The 15,000-nt window shown below is 46.3% G+C and overlaps 3 protein-coding genes across 7 annotated transcripts in view; 2 read left to right on the top strand and 1 right to left on the bottom strand.

Moving 5' to 3' along the window:
* gstt2 (glutathione S-transferase theta 2) overlaps positions 1-34 on the top strand; it is a 2,617-nt gene extending 2,583 nt beyond the window's left edge. Inside the window, exon 5 of the mRNA XM_080521567.1 lies at positions 1-34. This exon is cut by the window's left edge and continues 166 nt beyond it. The gene's annotated coding sequence lies outside the window, so the exon portion shown is untranslated.
* A 50-nt stretch (positions 35-84) lies between these two features.
* On the bottom strand, positions 85-5,195 carry chek2 (checkpoint kinase 2). 4 transcript variants are annotated; one of them, XM_080521572.1, is made up of 14 exons: positions 4,853-5,195; positions 3,791-3,915; positions 3,575-3,707; positions 2,016-2,106; positions 1,852-1,948; positions 1,680-1,733; positions 1,531-1,595; positions 1,244-1,343; positions 1,064-1,150; positions 842-1,005; positions 651-763; positions 473-558; positions 329-397; positions 85-254 (listed from the first exon to the last, which is right to left on the bottom strand). In XM_080521572.1, the coding sequence occupies exons 1-14, from the start codon at positions 5,184-5,186 to the stop codon at positions 186-188; spliced, it is 1,587 nt and encodes a 528-aa protein (XP_080377698.1). In that variant the 5' UTR covers positions 5,187-5,195; the 3' UTR covers positions 85-185. The 4 variants fall into 4 exon arrangements, with proteins under 4 accessions (XP_080377698.1, XP_080377697.1, XP_080377696.1 ...); XM_080521571.1 differs by having other exon boundaries at positions 1,531-1,733; XM_080521570.1 differs by having other exon boundaries at positions 1,064-1,343.
* A 510-nt stretch (positions 5,196-5,705) lies between these two features.
* entr1 (endosome associated trafficking regulator 1) lies at positions 5,706-12,806 on the top strand (the record flags this gene model as incomplete). 2 transcript variants are annotated; one of them, XM_080521573.1, is made up of 8 exons in its annotated part: positions 5,706-5,934; positions 9,663-9,810; positions 9,914-10,112; positions 10,189-10,235; positions 10,307-10,418; positions 10,557-10,619; positions 12,131-12,270; positions 12,402-12,806. In XM_080521573.1, 8 exons carry the CDS (start codon positions 5,706-5,708, stop codon positions 12,484-12,486), a joined length of 1,023 nt encoding a protein of 340 aa, XP_080377699.1. In that variant the 3' UTR covers positions 12,487-12,806. The 2 variants fall into 2 exon arrangements, with proteins under 2 accessions (XP_080377699.1, XP_080377700.1); XM_080521574.1 differs by having other exon boundaries at positions 12,131-12,299.
* Between the last annotated feature and the right edge of the window lie 2,194 nt (positions 12,807-15,000).

The following is a 15,000-nucleotide window of genomic DNA, read 5'->3' as shown; positions in this document are numbered from 1 at the left end:
AAGCTGCTGCTAATAAAGTTTCTTTCTGAGCCGGTTGGTGGCAGTGAAGTTACTCGTTAGACAAAATCCACACGTGGGTGACAAATATAAAAATATTTATTAGAAAACAACTTTATTTACAGCTTCAGCAGTGAACATGTGACCTGAGGCCTCGTGATTGGTCGACAGTGGGGGGGGGGCGGGGCTTAGCTCCGTTTAGCAGAAGGCCCTTCGTCGTCCTCGTCTCTCGCTCGCTTCCTGGAGCTTCCCGGGTCCTGCGTTAGAGGGAGGGGGGCGGAGCTTAGTGCTGGGCGTGGCCAATCAAACGGGAGTGCTTCAGTGTGGTTACCATGGCAACGCCGGGAGCAGCCGAGGAGGGATACATGAGACTGTGAGCCGTCTGGCGCATCAGCGGATCCTGTGACATCACAATGACATCACTGTTAGAGGGGGGAGGGGGCGGGGCTAGGAAGGGGGGCGGGGCAGACAGTACCTGTAACCAGGGGTGCTCCAGTGCTTCCTCGATGCTCATCCTCTGACTGGGATCAACCACCAGCAGCTTCCTCACAACGTCCTTGGCTGAAACACACACACACTCACTCAGGTGTTTCGGGGGACGGGGGGGGGGGACAGGGGGGGCTGAGGTCACCTGACCGGGCTCCAGGACCCACCTTGGTCTGAGACGTGGCTCCACTTGGACTGGACCATGGTGAACTCTCCTCGGACGATCTGGTCTGTGACGGACTGACCGAAGCTGTCGTGGAACGGAGGGTAGCCCCCCAGGCTGGGAGAGACGGGGGAGGGGGGGTGAGACGGGGGGGCGAGACTGGGTGGTGGGGGGGGGGATGTGGGCGGAGCCTACCACACAAACAGCAGCACCCCGAGGCTCCAGGCGTCCACAGACAGTCCGTAGCCGCTGGTGGAGCCGTGGGTGAAGACCTCTGGAGCCAGGTAGGACGGAGTCCCGCAGAGCGTCCTCATGAGGACAGACTCCTCCAGGATCCTGGACTGGTTGAAGTCCGTCACCTGGGGGAGGGGGGGTGAGGACCAGGAGGGACAGGAGAAGTGGGGAAGACGTCCTCACCTTGATGAGACAGACGTCCTCTTGTGACGACAGCAGGATGTTCTCTGGTTTCAGGTCTCTGTGGATGATCCCGTTACTGTGGAGGTACTGCGCACACACACACACACACACACACACACACTCACAGTGACCCACACGCCTCCTGTCCCGGTTACCATGGTAACAGCAGCTCAGGCTCACCTGCACGGCCTGCAGCATCTGGTAGAAGTAAAGCTTAGCGACGTTCTCCTTTAGCTGCTGCTGAGACTTCACTCTGTGGAACAACTCCCCCCCCTCCATCCTGCAACGTTAGCTTAGCATTAGCATCTAGTACCCCCTCCATCCTGCAACGTTAGCTTAGCATTAGCATCTAGTACCCCCTCCATCCTGCAACGTTAGCTTAGCATCTAGTACTCCATCCTGCAACGTTAGCTTAGCTTAGCATCTAGTACTCCATCCTGTAACATTAGCATATGATTTTGACTCACAGTTCTAAAACGATGTAAAAACAGTCGTCAGTCTGATAGAAGTCCACCGTCTTGATGAGGCAAGGCTGCAGGAGGAAGAGGAGGCGGGGCTTCATGAGTCGGTGTGTGTGTGTGTGCGTGTGCGTGTGCGTGTGCGTGTGTGTTCTGACATGGTCCACTCTCTTCAGGATCTCGACCTCCGTCTGTGCGTTCCGTGTCGCCGTCTGATTGGACGACAGAACCGACAGGTTGAACGTTCAGACGCCATGTTTGTAGTTCACTGTGGCCACAGCGGGAGGCGGGGCCAGGGACGGCCTCCACCAATCAGAGAGCAGCACTCACCCCTTCAGACTGGAAGTTCTTCTTCTTGATGATTTTCACCGCAAACTTTGCGCAGGAGGAACGTTGGAAGGCCAGACGCACCTCGCCACACACACCCCTGCACACACACTGCACCGTCAGCCCCGCCCCCGCAGTGACATCACAGTGACGTCACAGTCACTCACGTTCCGATCTGTCGAGTCAGCACGTATTTCTCCTGCAGGTCTTTTGGTAAGCAGGACTGGTCGTCTGACCGCAGGTCGATGAAGACAAAGACTGAGGACACATGGAGACACGGCAAGGTCAGGGACACTGCAGGTAGAACCCTGGTGCAGGTGTACTGCAGGTGTACTGTAGGTGTGTTCCAGGTGTACTGCAGGTGTACTGCAGGTAGAACCCTGGTGCAGGTGTACTGCAGGTGTACTGCAGGTGTGTTCCAGGTGTACTGCAGGTGTACTGCAGGTAGAACCCTGGTGCAGGTGTACTGCAGGTGTACTGCAGGTAGAACCCTGGTGCAGGTGTGTTGCAGGTGTGTTACAGGTGTACTGCAGGTAGAACCCTGGTGCAGGTGTGTTGCAGGTGTGTTCCAGGTGTACTGCAGGTGTGTTGCAGGTGTACTGCAGGTGTGTTGCAGGTGTGTTACAGGTGTACTGAAGGTGTGTTCCAGGTGTACTGCAGGTGTGTTGCAGGTGTGTTACAGGTGTACTGAAGGTGTGTTCCAGGTGTACTGCAGGTGTGTTGCAGGTGTGTTACAGGTGTACTGAAGGTGTGTTCCAGGTGTACTGCAGGTGTGTTGCAGGTGTGTTACAGGTGTACTGAAGGTGTGTTCCAGGTGTACTGCAGGTGTGTTGCAGGTGTACTGCAGGTGTGTTGCAGGTGTACTACAGGTGTGTTGCAGGTGTGTTACAGGTGTACTGAAGGTGTGTTCCAGGTGTACTGTAGGTGTGTTGCAGGTGTACTGCAGGTGTGTTGCAGGTGTGTTGTAGGTGTACTACAGGTGTGTTGCAGGTGTACTGCAGGTGTGTTCCAGGTGTACTGTAGGTGTGTTGCAGGTGTACTGCAGGTGTACTACAGGTGTACTGTAGGTGTACTGCAGGTGTGTTCCAGGTGTACTACAGGTGTACTGTAGGTGTACTGCAGGTGTGTTCCAGGTGTACTACAGGTGTACTGTAGGTGTGTTCCAGGTGTACTGCAGGTGTACTGCAGGTAGAACCCTGGTGCAGGTGTACTGCAGGTGTACTGCAGGTAGAACCCTGGTGCAGGTGTACTGCAGGTGTACTACAGGTAGAACCCTGGTGCAGGTGTGTTGCAGGTGTACTACAGGTGTGTTACAGGTGTACTGCAGGTGTACTACAGGTGTGTTACAGGTGTACTGCAGGTGTGTTGCAGGTGTACTGCAGGTGTGTTGCAGGTGTGTTACAGGTGTACTGAAGGTGTGTTCCAGGTGTACTGTAGGTGTGTTGCAGGTGTACTGCAGGTGTGTTGCAGGTGTGTTGTAGGTTTACTACAGGTGTGTTGCAGGTGTGTTGCAGGTGTACTGCAGGTGTGTTGCAGGTGTGTTGCAGGTGTACTGCAGGTGTGTTCCAGGTGTACTGTAGGTGTGTTGCAGGTGTACTGCAGGTGTACTACAGGTGTGTTCCAGGTGTACTACAGGTGTACTACAGGTGTGTTCCAGGTGTACTACAGGTGTATTACAGGTGTACTACAGGTGTACTGCAGGTGTGTTCCAGGTGTGCAGCGTCACCTCGGTTCCGGGGTTCTGCCAGAGAGAGCACGGCGTTGTTGACCAGAGGAAGTTTTTTGTCTTTTCCGACCAGAATCCCGTCAACAAACGTCCCGTTGTTACTGTGGTCCTCTACGAAGACCTCCGTCCCCTCCTGAGGACACAGTCCCGTCACCCCCGTACTACGGTACTACGTCACGACAGTGCAGTACTGCAGTACTACAGTCGTTCTCTCACCTTGTAGATCCTGAAGTGTTTCTTGCTGTAGATCCGGAACTTTCTGGAATTTTTATCTTCAGGATCTTCGAGGACGTAGTTACAGCGAGAGTCTCTCCCGAACAGGTACTGCTCCTCCACACAGTCTGTAAACAAACAAACAGGTACTGCTCCTCCACACAGTCTGTAAACAAACAAACAAACAGGTACTGCTCCTCCACACAGTCTGTAAACAAACAAACAAACAGGTACTGCTCCTCCACACAGTCTGTAAACAAACAAACAAACAGGTACTGCTCCTCCACACAGTCTGTAAACAAACAAACAAACACGTACTGCTCCTCCACACAGTCTGTAAACAAACAAACAAACAAACACGTACTGCTCCTCCACACAGCCTGTAAACAAACAAACAAACAAACAGGTACTGCTCCTCCACACAGTCTGTAAACAAACAAACAAACAGGTACTGCTCCTCTACACAGTCTGTAAACAAACAAACAAACAGGTACTGCTCCTCCACACAGTCTGTAAACAAACAAACAAACACGTACTGCTCCTCCACACAGTCTGTAAACAAACAAACAAACAAACACGTACTGCTCCTCCACACAGTCTGTAAACAAACAAACAAACAAACACGTACTGCTCCTCCACACAGCCTGTAAACAAACAAACAAACAAACAGGTACTGCTCCTCTACACAGTCTGTAAACAAACAAACAAACAGGTACTGCTCCTCTACACAGTCTGTAAACAAACAAACAAACAGGTACTGCTCCTCCACGCAGTCTGTAAACAAACAAACAGGTACTGCTCCTCCACACAGTCTGTAAACAAACAAACAAACAAACAGGTACTGCTCCTCCACACAGTCTGTAAACAAACAAACAAACAGGTACTGCTCCTCCACACAGTCTGTAAACAAACAAACAAACAGGTACTGCTCCTCCACACAGTCTGTAAACAAACAAACAAACAGGTACTGCTCCTCCACACAGTCTGTAAACAAACAAACAAACAGGCCCTGCTCAGTGACCCGTGCCGGGCCGTGCCGGGCCGTGCCGGGCCTCCCGGACTCACCGTGGCTCCGGAAGCCGGGCACCATGGGCAGCAGGCGGCCCCACGGCCGCAGCTCCTCCTCCTGCTCCTCCTGCTCCTCGGGGACCGACGGCATGGGGACCGGAAGCGTGTCCAGGCTGCTCAGGGTCCCGGAGCCGCTGGAGGACTGGCTGCCGGAGGTCGGGCCGCTGGACGAGCCGGACCCGGACCCGGACCCGGACCCGGGCTGGGACTTGGACTGGGAGGGGGACAGAGTGGACTGGGACTGGGACTGGGACTGGGACTGGGACTGGGAGGACGGGGTCTGGGACCGGGTCTGGGGATGCCCCCCGTCTGCCGGAGCCTCCTTAGACATCCTGCAGGCGGACAGAAGCGGCTCGTCCTGAGCGCCGGACCCGGTTCAAAGAACCCGACTATTGAGGTTCGTCCCGGAAGTGGCGGTCAGAAAACACACCGGCGGGTTTGGCACGGTTCGGAACGGCTTCCTCTTCACTTCGGCCGGAACGGATCCCGGAAAGACGGGCCAGACTGGTCCTGGGAGGTGGAAGAGGTCCGGGTCCCCCTGCAGGCCGCCGTCCCGCCTGCAGCCCGGCGCCGCTTCAATCACACGGATTGTGGACGGAGTCCGTCACGAGGCGCTCCGCTCAGTCTGCCCGCCTGCACGTCACACGGGGAGCCGAGCCGAGCCGAGCCGAGCCGTCCCGGGTCACAGCCGCCTGGACCTGCGATGCGGGTCTGTGAGACGTGGAAGTGGGGGGGACACGTGCCGCGGAGCTCCGACCTGGATCCTGCTGCAGCGGACTTCCGGGTGCCGTGTTGCCTTTTTGGGTTTTTTTTGGTTGTTTTCAAACACGTCACCTGACGCTGTCAGCCAATGAGACACGCGCAGGGGAGTCACGTGCACCAGAGGCGACAGCGTGTGTTTCCGGGTCTGGTTCGGTTCCTGCAGAGGAGAAGCAGCGCGAAGTATCGATACCTGGTCGATACTTCAACAACCGGAGAACCGAGCCGCCACCTGCCCGCGTGCCCGTGTCCGCGTGCCCGTGTCCGCGTGCCCGTCATGTCCACGCAGAGGAAGAGTCGGACCTTGATCATCACAGACGGTCAGTGCGTCCGGTTCTGCTCCGGTTCTGCTCCGGTTCTGCTCCGGTTCTCATGTGAACCCGCTGTGTTTACTACCTGACAGAGACCACGTGACCACATCACCTGATGTAAACAAACAGTCCTGACAACAGGTGGACGATCCTGGGTTAGGAGTAACTATATAGAGTAACTACATAAAGTAACTATATAGAGTAACTATATATGAGTAACTATACAATATATAGGAGTAACTATATAGAGTAACTATATATGAGTAACTATACAATATATAGGAGTAACTACATAGAATATATAAGAGTAACTATATATGAGTAACTATACAATATATAGGAGTAACTATATAGAGTAACTATATATGAGTAACTATACAATATATAGGAGTAACTACATAGAATATATAAGAGTAACTATATAGAGTAACTATATATGAGTAACTATACAATATATAGGAGTAACTACATAGAATATATAAGAGTAACTATATAGAGTAACTATATATGAGTAACTATACAATATATAGGAGTAACTGTATAGAATATATAGAGTAACTATATAGAGTAGCTATACAATATATAGGAGTAACTATATAGAGTAACTATATAGAGTAACTATACAATATATAGGAGTAACTACATAGAATATATAAGAGTAACTATATAGAGTAACTATATATGAGTAACTATACAATATATAGGAGTAACTACATAGAATATATAAGAGTAACTATATAGAGTAACTATACAATATATAGGAGTAACTATATAGAGTAACTATATAGAGTAACTATATAGAGTAGCTATACAATATATAGGAGTAACTATATAGAGTAACTATATAGAGTAACTATATAGAGTAGCTATACAATATATAGGAGTAACTATATAGAGTAACTATATAGAGTAACTATACAATATATAGGAGTAACTATATAGAGTAACTATATAGAGTAACTATACAATATATAGGAGTAACTATATAGAATATATAGAGTAACTATATAGAGTAGCTATACAATATATAGGAGTAACTATATAGAGTAACTATATAGAGTAACTATACAATATATAGGAGTAACTGTATAGAATATATAGAGTAACTATATAGAGTAGCTATACAATATATAGGAGTAACTATATAGAGTAACTATATAGAGTAACTATACAATATATAGGAGTAACTACATAGAATATATAGAGTAACTATATAGAGTAGCTATACAATATATAGGAGTAACTATATAGAGTAACTATATAGAGTAACTATACAATATATAGGAGTAACTATATAGAGTAACTATATAGAGTAACTATACAATATATAGGAGTAACTACATAGAATATATAGAGTAGCTATATAGAGTAACTATACAATATATAGGAGTAACTATATAGAGTAACTATATAGAGTAATTATATAGAGTAATTATATAGAGTAATTATATAGAGTAACTATACAATATATAGGAGTAACTATATAGAGTAACTATATAGAGTATCTATATAGAGTAATTATATAGAGTAACTATACAATATATAGGAGTAACTATATAGAGTAACTATACAATATATAGGAGTAACTATATAGAGTATCTATATAGAGTAATTATATAGAGTAACTATACAATATATAGGAGTAACTATATAGAGTAACTATATAGAGTAACTATACAATATATAGGAGTAACTATATAGAGTATCTATATAGAGTAATTATATAGAGTAACTATACAATATATAGGAGTAACTATATAGAGTAACTATATAGAGTAACTATACAATATATAGGAGTAACTATATAGAGTAACTATATAGAGTAACTATACAATATATAGGAGTAACTACATAGAATATATAGAGTAGCTATATAGAGTAACTATATAGAGTAACTATACAATATATAGGAGTAACTATATAGAGTAACTATATAGAGTAACTATACAATATATAGGAGTAACTACATAGAATATATAGAGTAGCTATATAGAGTAACTATACAATATATAGGAGTAACTATATAGAGTAACTATATAGAGTAATTATATAGAGTAACTATACAATATATAGGAGTAACTATATAGAGTAACTATATAGAGTATCTATATAGAGTAATTATATAGAGTAACTATACAATATATAGGAGTAACTATATAGAGTAACTATATAGAGTAATTATATAGAGTAATTATATAGAGTAACTATACAATATATAGGAGTAACTATATAGAGTAACTATATATGAGTAACTATACAATATATAGGTGTAACTACATAGAATATATAAGAGTAACTATATAGAGTAACTATATAGAGTAATTATATAGAGTAACTATATAGAGTAACTATATAGAGAAACTATATAGAGTAACTACATAAAGTAACTATATAGAGTAATTATATAGAGTAACTACATAAAGTAACTATATAGAGAAACTATATAGAGTAACTACATAAAGTAACTATATAGAGTAATTATATAGAGTAACTACATAAAGTAACTATATAGAGAAACTACATAAAGTAACTATATAGAGAAACTATATAGAGTAACTATATAGAGTAACTATATAGAGTAACTATATAGAGTAATTATATAGAGTAACTATATAGAGAAACTATATAGAGTAACTACATAAAGTAACTATATAGAGTAATTATATAGAGTAACTACATAAAGTAACTATATAGAGAAACTACATAAAGTAACTATATAGAGTAACTATATAGAGTAACTATATAGAGAAACTATATAGAGAAACTATATAGAGTAACTATATAGAGTAACTACATAAAGTAACTATATAGAGTAATTATATAGAGTAACTACATAAAGTAACTATATAGAGAAACTATATAGAGAAACTATATAGAGTAACTATATAGAGTAACTACATAAAGTAACTATATAGAGTAATTATATAGAGTAACTACATAAAGTAACTATATAGAGAAACTATATAGAGTAACTATATAGAGTAACTACATAAAGTAACTATATAGAGAAACTATATAGAGTAACTATATAGAGTAACTATATAGAGTAACTATATAGAGAAACTATATAGAGTAACTATATAGAGTAACTACATAAAGTAACTATATAGAGTAATTATATAGAGTAACTACATAAAGTAACTATATAGAGAAACTATATAGAGAAACTATATAGAGTAACTATATAGAGTAACTACATAAAGTAACTATATAGAGTAATTATATAGAGTAACTACATAAAGTAACTATATAGAGAAACTATATAGAGTAACTATATAGAGTAACTACATAAAGTAACTATATAGAGAAACTATATAGAGTAACTATATAGAGTAACTATATAGAGTAACTATATAGAGAAACTATATAGAGTAACTATATAGAGTAACTATATAGAGTAACTATATAGAGTAACTATATAGAGTAATTATATAGAGTAACTACATAAAGTAACTATATAGAGAAACTATATAGAGTAACTATATAGAGTAACTATATAGAGTAACTATATAGAGTAACTATATAGAGTAACTACATAAAGTAACTATATAGAGAAACTATATAGAGAAACTATATAGAGTAACTATATAGAGTAACTACATAAAGTAACTATATAGAGTAACTACATAAAGTAACTATATAGAGAAACTATATAGAGAAACTATATAGAGTAACTATATAGAGTAACTATATAGAGTAACTATATAGAGTAACTCCTCCACTGTGTCTCTGGGCAGATGAGGAGGCGACTGAGGAAGAAGAACTGAATCCATTCTCCTTCAAAGAGTTTCTGCGTTGGAAGAACTGCGACCAGGAGGAGCAGGAGGAGGAGCAGCAGGAGGAGCAGCAGGAGGAGCAGCAGGAGGAGCAGCAGGAGGAGAGCAGGTGGAGTAAATCTGGAGAATCTGTGACTCCTCCCACCTCCTCAACAACTTGAGGAGGAGCTCCTGATACGTTCATCACATCTCTGACGGTTCCTGTCCTGCAGACGAGGAGGAGCAGAGGGAGGAGCAGGAGGAGCAGGAGGAGCAGAGGGAGGAGCAGGAGGAGCAGGAGGAGCAGAGGGAGGAGCAGGGGGAGCAGAGGGAGGAGGAGCAGGAGGAGGAGGAGGAGGAGGAGACAGTGACAATATGTTGTCAATCACTGCAGTCGCCTCCTGCAGGAGGTGCAACAACCTTGAACTGCAGGTAACACACACACACACACACACACACACACACACACACACACACACACACACACCAGGTGTCCATGTGGCTGCAGGAGGAGAACGCGGCGTTGAGGAGGCGCGTCACGGCCAGCGAGCGCAGGTCAGCACTGGCCAATCAGGAGCCGGCGCCTGACGTCGTCATGGTTACCCACAATGCCTCTGTGCTGGCAGGGTGAGGCAGCTGAAGGAGGAGCTGCTGCAGAGCAGGAGGAAGGAGGAGAAGGAGGCGCAGGACCTGGAGAGCATGGTGCAGAGGGTGGAGCTGAACCTGGGAGTGATGACGGTGACACACACACACACACACACACACACTCACACACCCTCACACACTCACACTCACACTCACACTCTCACACACACACACACACACATAACTCTCTCTCCCTCTCTCTCTCTCTCTCTCTCTCTCTCTCTCTCTCAGAAACGAGCAGTAAAAGCAGAACATTCCGTTTCCAAACTGAAGTTTGATCTTCAGCAGCTTCAGGTGAGAAACGTTCAGGTGTTCATCTCAGAGAGTGAACAGCTGAGAGTGAGAGGGTGAACAGCTGAGAGTGAGAGAGTGAACAGCTGAGAGTGAGAGGGTGAACACCTGAGAGTGAGAGGGTGAACAGCTGAGAGTGAGAGGGTGAACACCTGAGAGTGAGAGGGTGAACAGCTGATAGTGAGAGGGTGAACAGCTGATAGTGAGAGAGTGAACAGCTGAGAGTGAGAGGGTGAACAGCTGAGAGTGAGAGGGTGAACAGCTGAGAGTGAGAGGGTGAACACCTGAGAGTGAGAGGGTGAACAGCTGAGAGTGAGAGGGTGAACAGCTGAGAGTGAGAGGGTGAACACCTGAGAGTGAGAGGGTGAACAGCTGATAGTGAGAGAGTGAACAGCTGAGAGTGAGAGGGTGAACAGCTGAGAGTGAGAGGGTGAACAGCTGAGAGTGAGAGAGTGAACAGCTGAGAGTGAGAGGGTGAACACCTGAGAGTGAGAGGGTGAACAGCTGAGAGTGAGAGGGTGAACACCTGAGAGTGAGAGGGTGAACAGCTGATAGTGAGAGGGTGAACAGCTGATAGTGAGAGGGTGAACAGCTGAGAGTGAGAGGGTGAACACCTGAGAGTGAGAGAGTGAACAGCTGAGAGTGAGAGAGTGAACACCTGAGAGTGAGAGGGTGAACAGCTGAGAGTGAGAGGGTGAACACCTGAGAGTGAGAGGGTGAACAGCTGATAGTGAGAGAGTGAACAGCTGAGAGTGAGGGGGTGAACAGCTGAGAGTGAGAGGGTGAACACCTGAGAGTGAGAGAGTGAACAGCTGAGAGTGAGAGGGTGAACACCTGAGAGTGAGAGGGTGAACAGCTGAGAGTGAGAGGGTGAACACCTGAGAGTGAGAGGGTGAACAGCTGAGAGTGAGAGGGTGAACACCTGAGAGTGAGAGGGTGAACAGCTGATAGTGAGAGGGTGAACAGCTGATAGTGAGAGGGTGAACAGCTGATAGTGAGAGGGTGAACAGCTGATAGTGAGAGGGTGAACAGCTGATAGTGAGAGAGTGAACAGCTGAGAGTGAGAGGGTGAACAGCTGAGAGTGAGACGGTGAACAGCTGAGAGTGAGAGAGTGAACAGCTGAGAGTGAGAGGGTGAACACCTGAGAGTGAGAGGGTGAACAGCTGAGAGTGAGAGGGTGAACACCTGAGAGTGAGAGGGTGAACAGCTGATAGTGAGAGGGTGAACAGCTGATAGTGAGAGGGTGAACAGCTGATAGTGAGAGAGTGAACAGCTGAGAGTGAGAGGGTGAACAGCTGAGAGTGAGAGAGTGAACAGCTGAGAGTGAGAGGGTGAACACCTGAGAGTGAGAGAGTGAACAGCTGAGAGTGAGAGGGTGAACACCTGAGAGTGAGAGGGTGAACAGCTGAGAGTGAGAGGGTGAACACCTGAGAGTGAGAGGGTGAACAGCTGAGAGTGAGAGGGTGAACACCTGAGAGTGAGAGGGTGAACAGCTGCCAGGTGTGTGTTGCAGGAGGACCTGGTGTGTGTGCGCTCGGAGAACCAGCGTCTGAAGGCGTCAGAGTCGCAGGTCGTCATGACGATGAGACGAAACGCTCACCTGGCCTCCCAGTACCTGAAGAAGAGCACAGGCCACGCCCACTCCTCCATCCAGTCAGTGGCCACGCCCACTCCTCCATCCAGTCAGTGGCCGCAGTTACTGGAGGTACTGGGAGGAACATGCTCCGTAACCTGTGTGTGTGTGTGTGTGTGTGTGTGTGTGTGTGTGTGTGTGTGTGTGTCAGGAAGCTGCTGGCTGAAGCAGAGTCTCTCCACCTGGTCTCTGAGCTTCTGAGCTCCATCGATAAAATCTCTACCATCGAGTCCTGATCCCCTCTGGACCTGGACCAGACCTGGACCAGACCTGGACCTGGACCTGGACCAGGACCTGGTTCTACCTGGAGCCCATGAGACTTTCCGGGACATGGTTGCCATGGGAACAGCCTGGTGAAGCCGCGTCACCACATCCACCAATCAGAAGTGTCCTTCAGCTAGACTCCGCCCCCCCATCCACAGCCTCAGCACCAAGCTGATGCTAAAGCTAATGCTAGGCTAACAGGTGGTGTAAAGGGCCTCCTGGGGGCGGGGCTTATCTCACCTGCTGCTTCCTGTGGCCAGACGGTCGTCAGGAAGCGTCGCTAACATTAAATATTCCAACACTTTAACGCTCGTCTTTCTTTTCTTTAAACAAGTTTGTTTATTCAAGATTCACTTAAACTAGAACCTTTTCCTCTTCTCTTCCTCCCCGAACCAAACAGTCGACCTAGAACCAAACAGTTGACCTAGAACCAAACAGACAACCTAGAACCAAACAGTCAACATAGAACCAAACAGACAACCTAGAACCAAACAGACGACATAGAACCAAACAGTCGACCTAGAACCAAACAGACAACCTAGAACCAAACAGTCAACATAGAACCAAACAGACGACCTAGAACCAAACAGACGACATAGAACCAAACAGTCGACCTAGAACCAAACAGACGACCTAGAACCAAACAGTCGACCTAGAACCAAACAGACAACCTAGAACCAAACAGACAACCTAGAACCAAACAGTCGACCTAGAACCAAACAGACGACCTAGAACCAAACAGACGACATAGAACCAAACAGTCGACCTAGAACCAAACAGATGACCTAGAACCAAACAGACGACCTAGAACCAAACAGACGACCTAGAACCAAACAGTCGACCTAGAACCAAACAGACGACCTAGAACCAAACAGACGACCTAGAACCAAACAGACGACCTAGAACCAAACAGACGACATAGAACCAAACAGACGACATAGAACCAAACAGACGACATAGAACCAAACAGTCGACCTAGAACCAAACAGACGACCTAGAACCAAACAGACGACCTAGAACCAAACAGTCGACCTAGAACCAAACAGACGACCTAGAACCAAACAGTCGACCTAGAACCAAACAGACAACCTAGAACCAAACAGACGACCTAGAACCAAACAGACGACATAGAACCAAACAGTCGACCTAGAACCAAACAGAGGACCTAGAACCAAACAGACGACATAGAACCAAACAGTCGACCTAGAACCAAACAGTCGACCTAGAACCAAACAGACGACCTAGAACCAAACAGACGACCTAGAACCAAACAGACGACCTAGAACCAAACAGACGACATAGAACCAAACAGACGACATAGAACCAAACAGACGACATAGAACCAAACAGTCGACCTAGAACCAAACAGACGACCTAGAACCAAACAGACGACCTAGAACCAAACAGTCGACCTAGAACCAAACAGACGACCTAGAACCAAACAGTCGACCTAGAACCAAACAGACAACCTAGAACCAAACAGACGACCTAGAACCAAACAGACGACATAGAACCAAACAGTCGACCTAGAACCAAACAGAGGACCTAGAACCAAACAGACGACATAGAACCAAACAGTCGACCTAGAACCAAACAGTCGACCTAGAACCAAACAGACGACCTAGAACCAAACAGACGACATAGAACCAAACAGTCGACCTAGAACCAAACAGACGACATAGAACCAAACAGTCGACCTAGAACCAAACAGACGACCTAGAACCAAACAGACGACCTAGAACCAAACAGACAACATAGAACCAAACAGACGACCTAGAACCAAACAGTCACCCAGCCCTCCTCCGTCCAGTGACGTGACTGATGACGTCACTTCATGTTCCTTTAATGAGCCACAGATCGTCAGTGGGTTCTCTTCACCATCTGGTCTCAAGGATGACGGCCAGGAAGGAAAGGTTCCACCTGATTGGTTCCAACAGCCGCTAAAGGGGAGGAATAAAGAACCACAGGCCAGGAAAACGCTTGTCTGTCTTATATTCAACTCAACTTTATTTACACAGAACAAACTAACATGAGTCACTTCTCTTGCTTTTTACACAGAGAACTACTGACAGAACCCCCTGGTGGTGGAACCCTGCGGTTCTCCTCAACACACACACACTCTCATGGACAGACAAAAGCAGGAGGTTCTAAAAGCTTCCAGAATGTTCTAGTAGGGCCTATAAGCTTCCAGAACGTTTTAGAAGGTTCTATAAGCTTCCAAGAGGTTCTAGAAGGTTCTAGAAGCTTCCAGAAGGGCCTATAAGGTTCCAGGAGGTTCTCAATGGTTCCAGGAGGTTCTCGAAGGTTCTAGAAGGTTCCAGGAGGTTCTAGAAGGTTCCCCTGGTTAGCCTGTAGATCTCCACTCTCCGTGTCAGTGAGTTCCTGCTGGGTGACCTTTGACCCCTGGTGGTGGCCCTCGTCACCTGTCACCATGGTGAGGTCAAAGGTCAGCGTCACTCCGACACAGTGATGTCACTGCAGCTGCT

Source organism: Blennius ocellaris (assembly GCF_963422515.1).
Source record: "Blennius ocellaris genome assembly, contig: SCAFFOLD_219, whole genome shotgun sequence".
Taxonomy (NCBI): domain Eukaryota; kingdom Metazoa; phylum Chordata; class Actinopteri; order Blenniiformes; family Blenniidae; genus Blennius; species Blennius ocellaris.
Note: the sequence above shows the minus strand (reverse complement) of the source record. Positions and strands in the feature narration are given on the sequence as shown.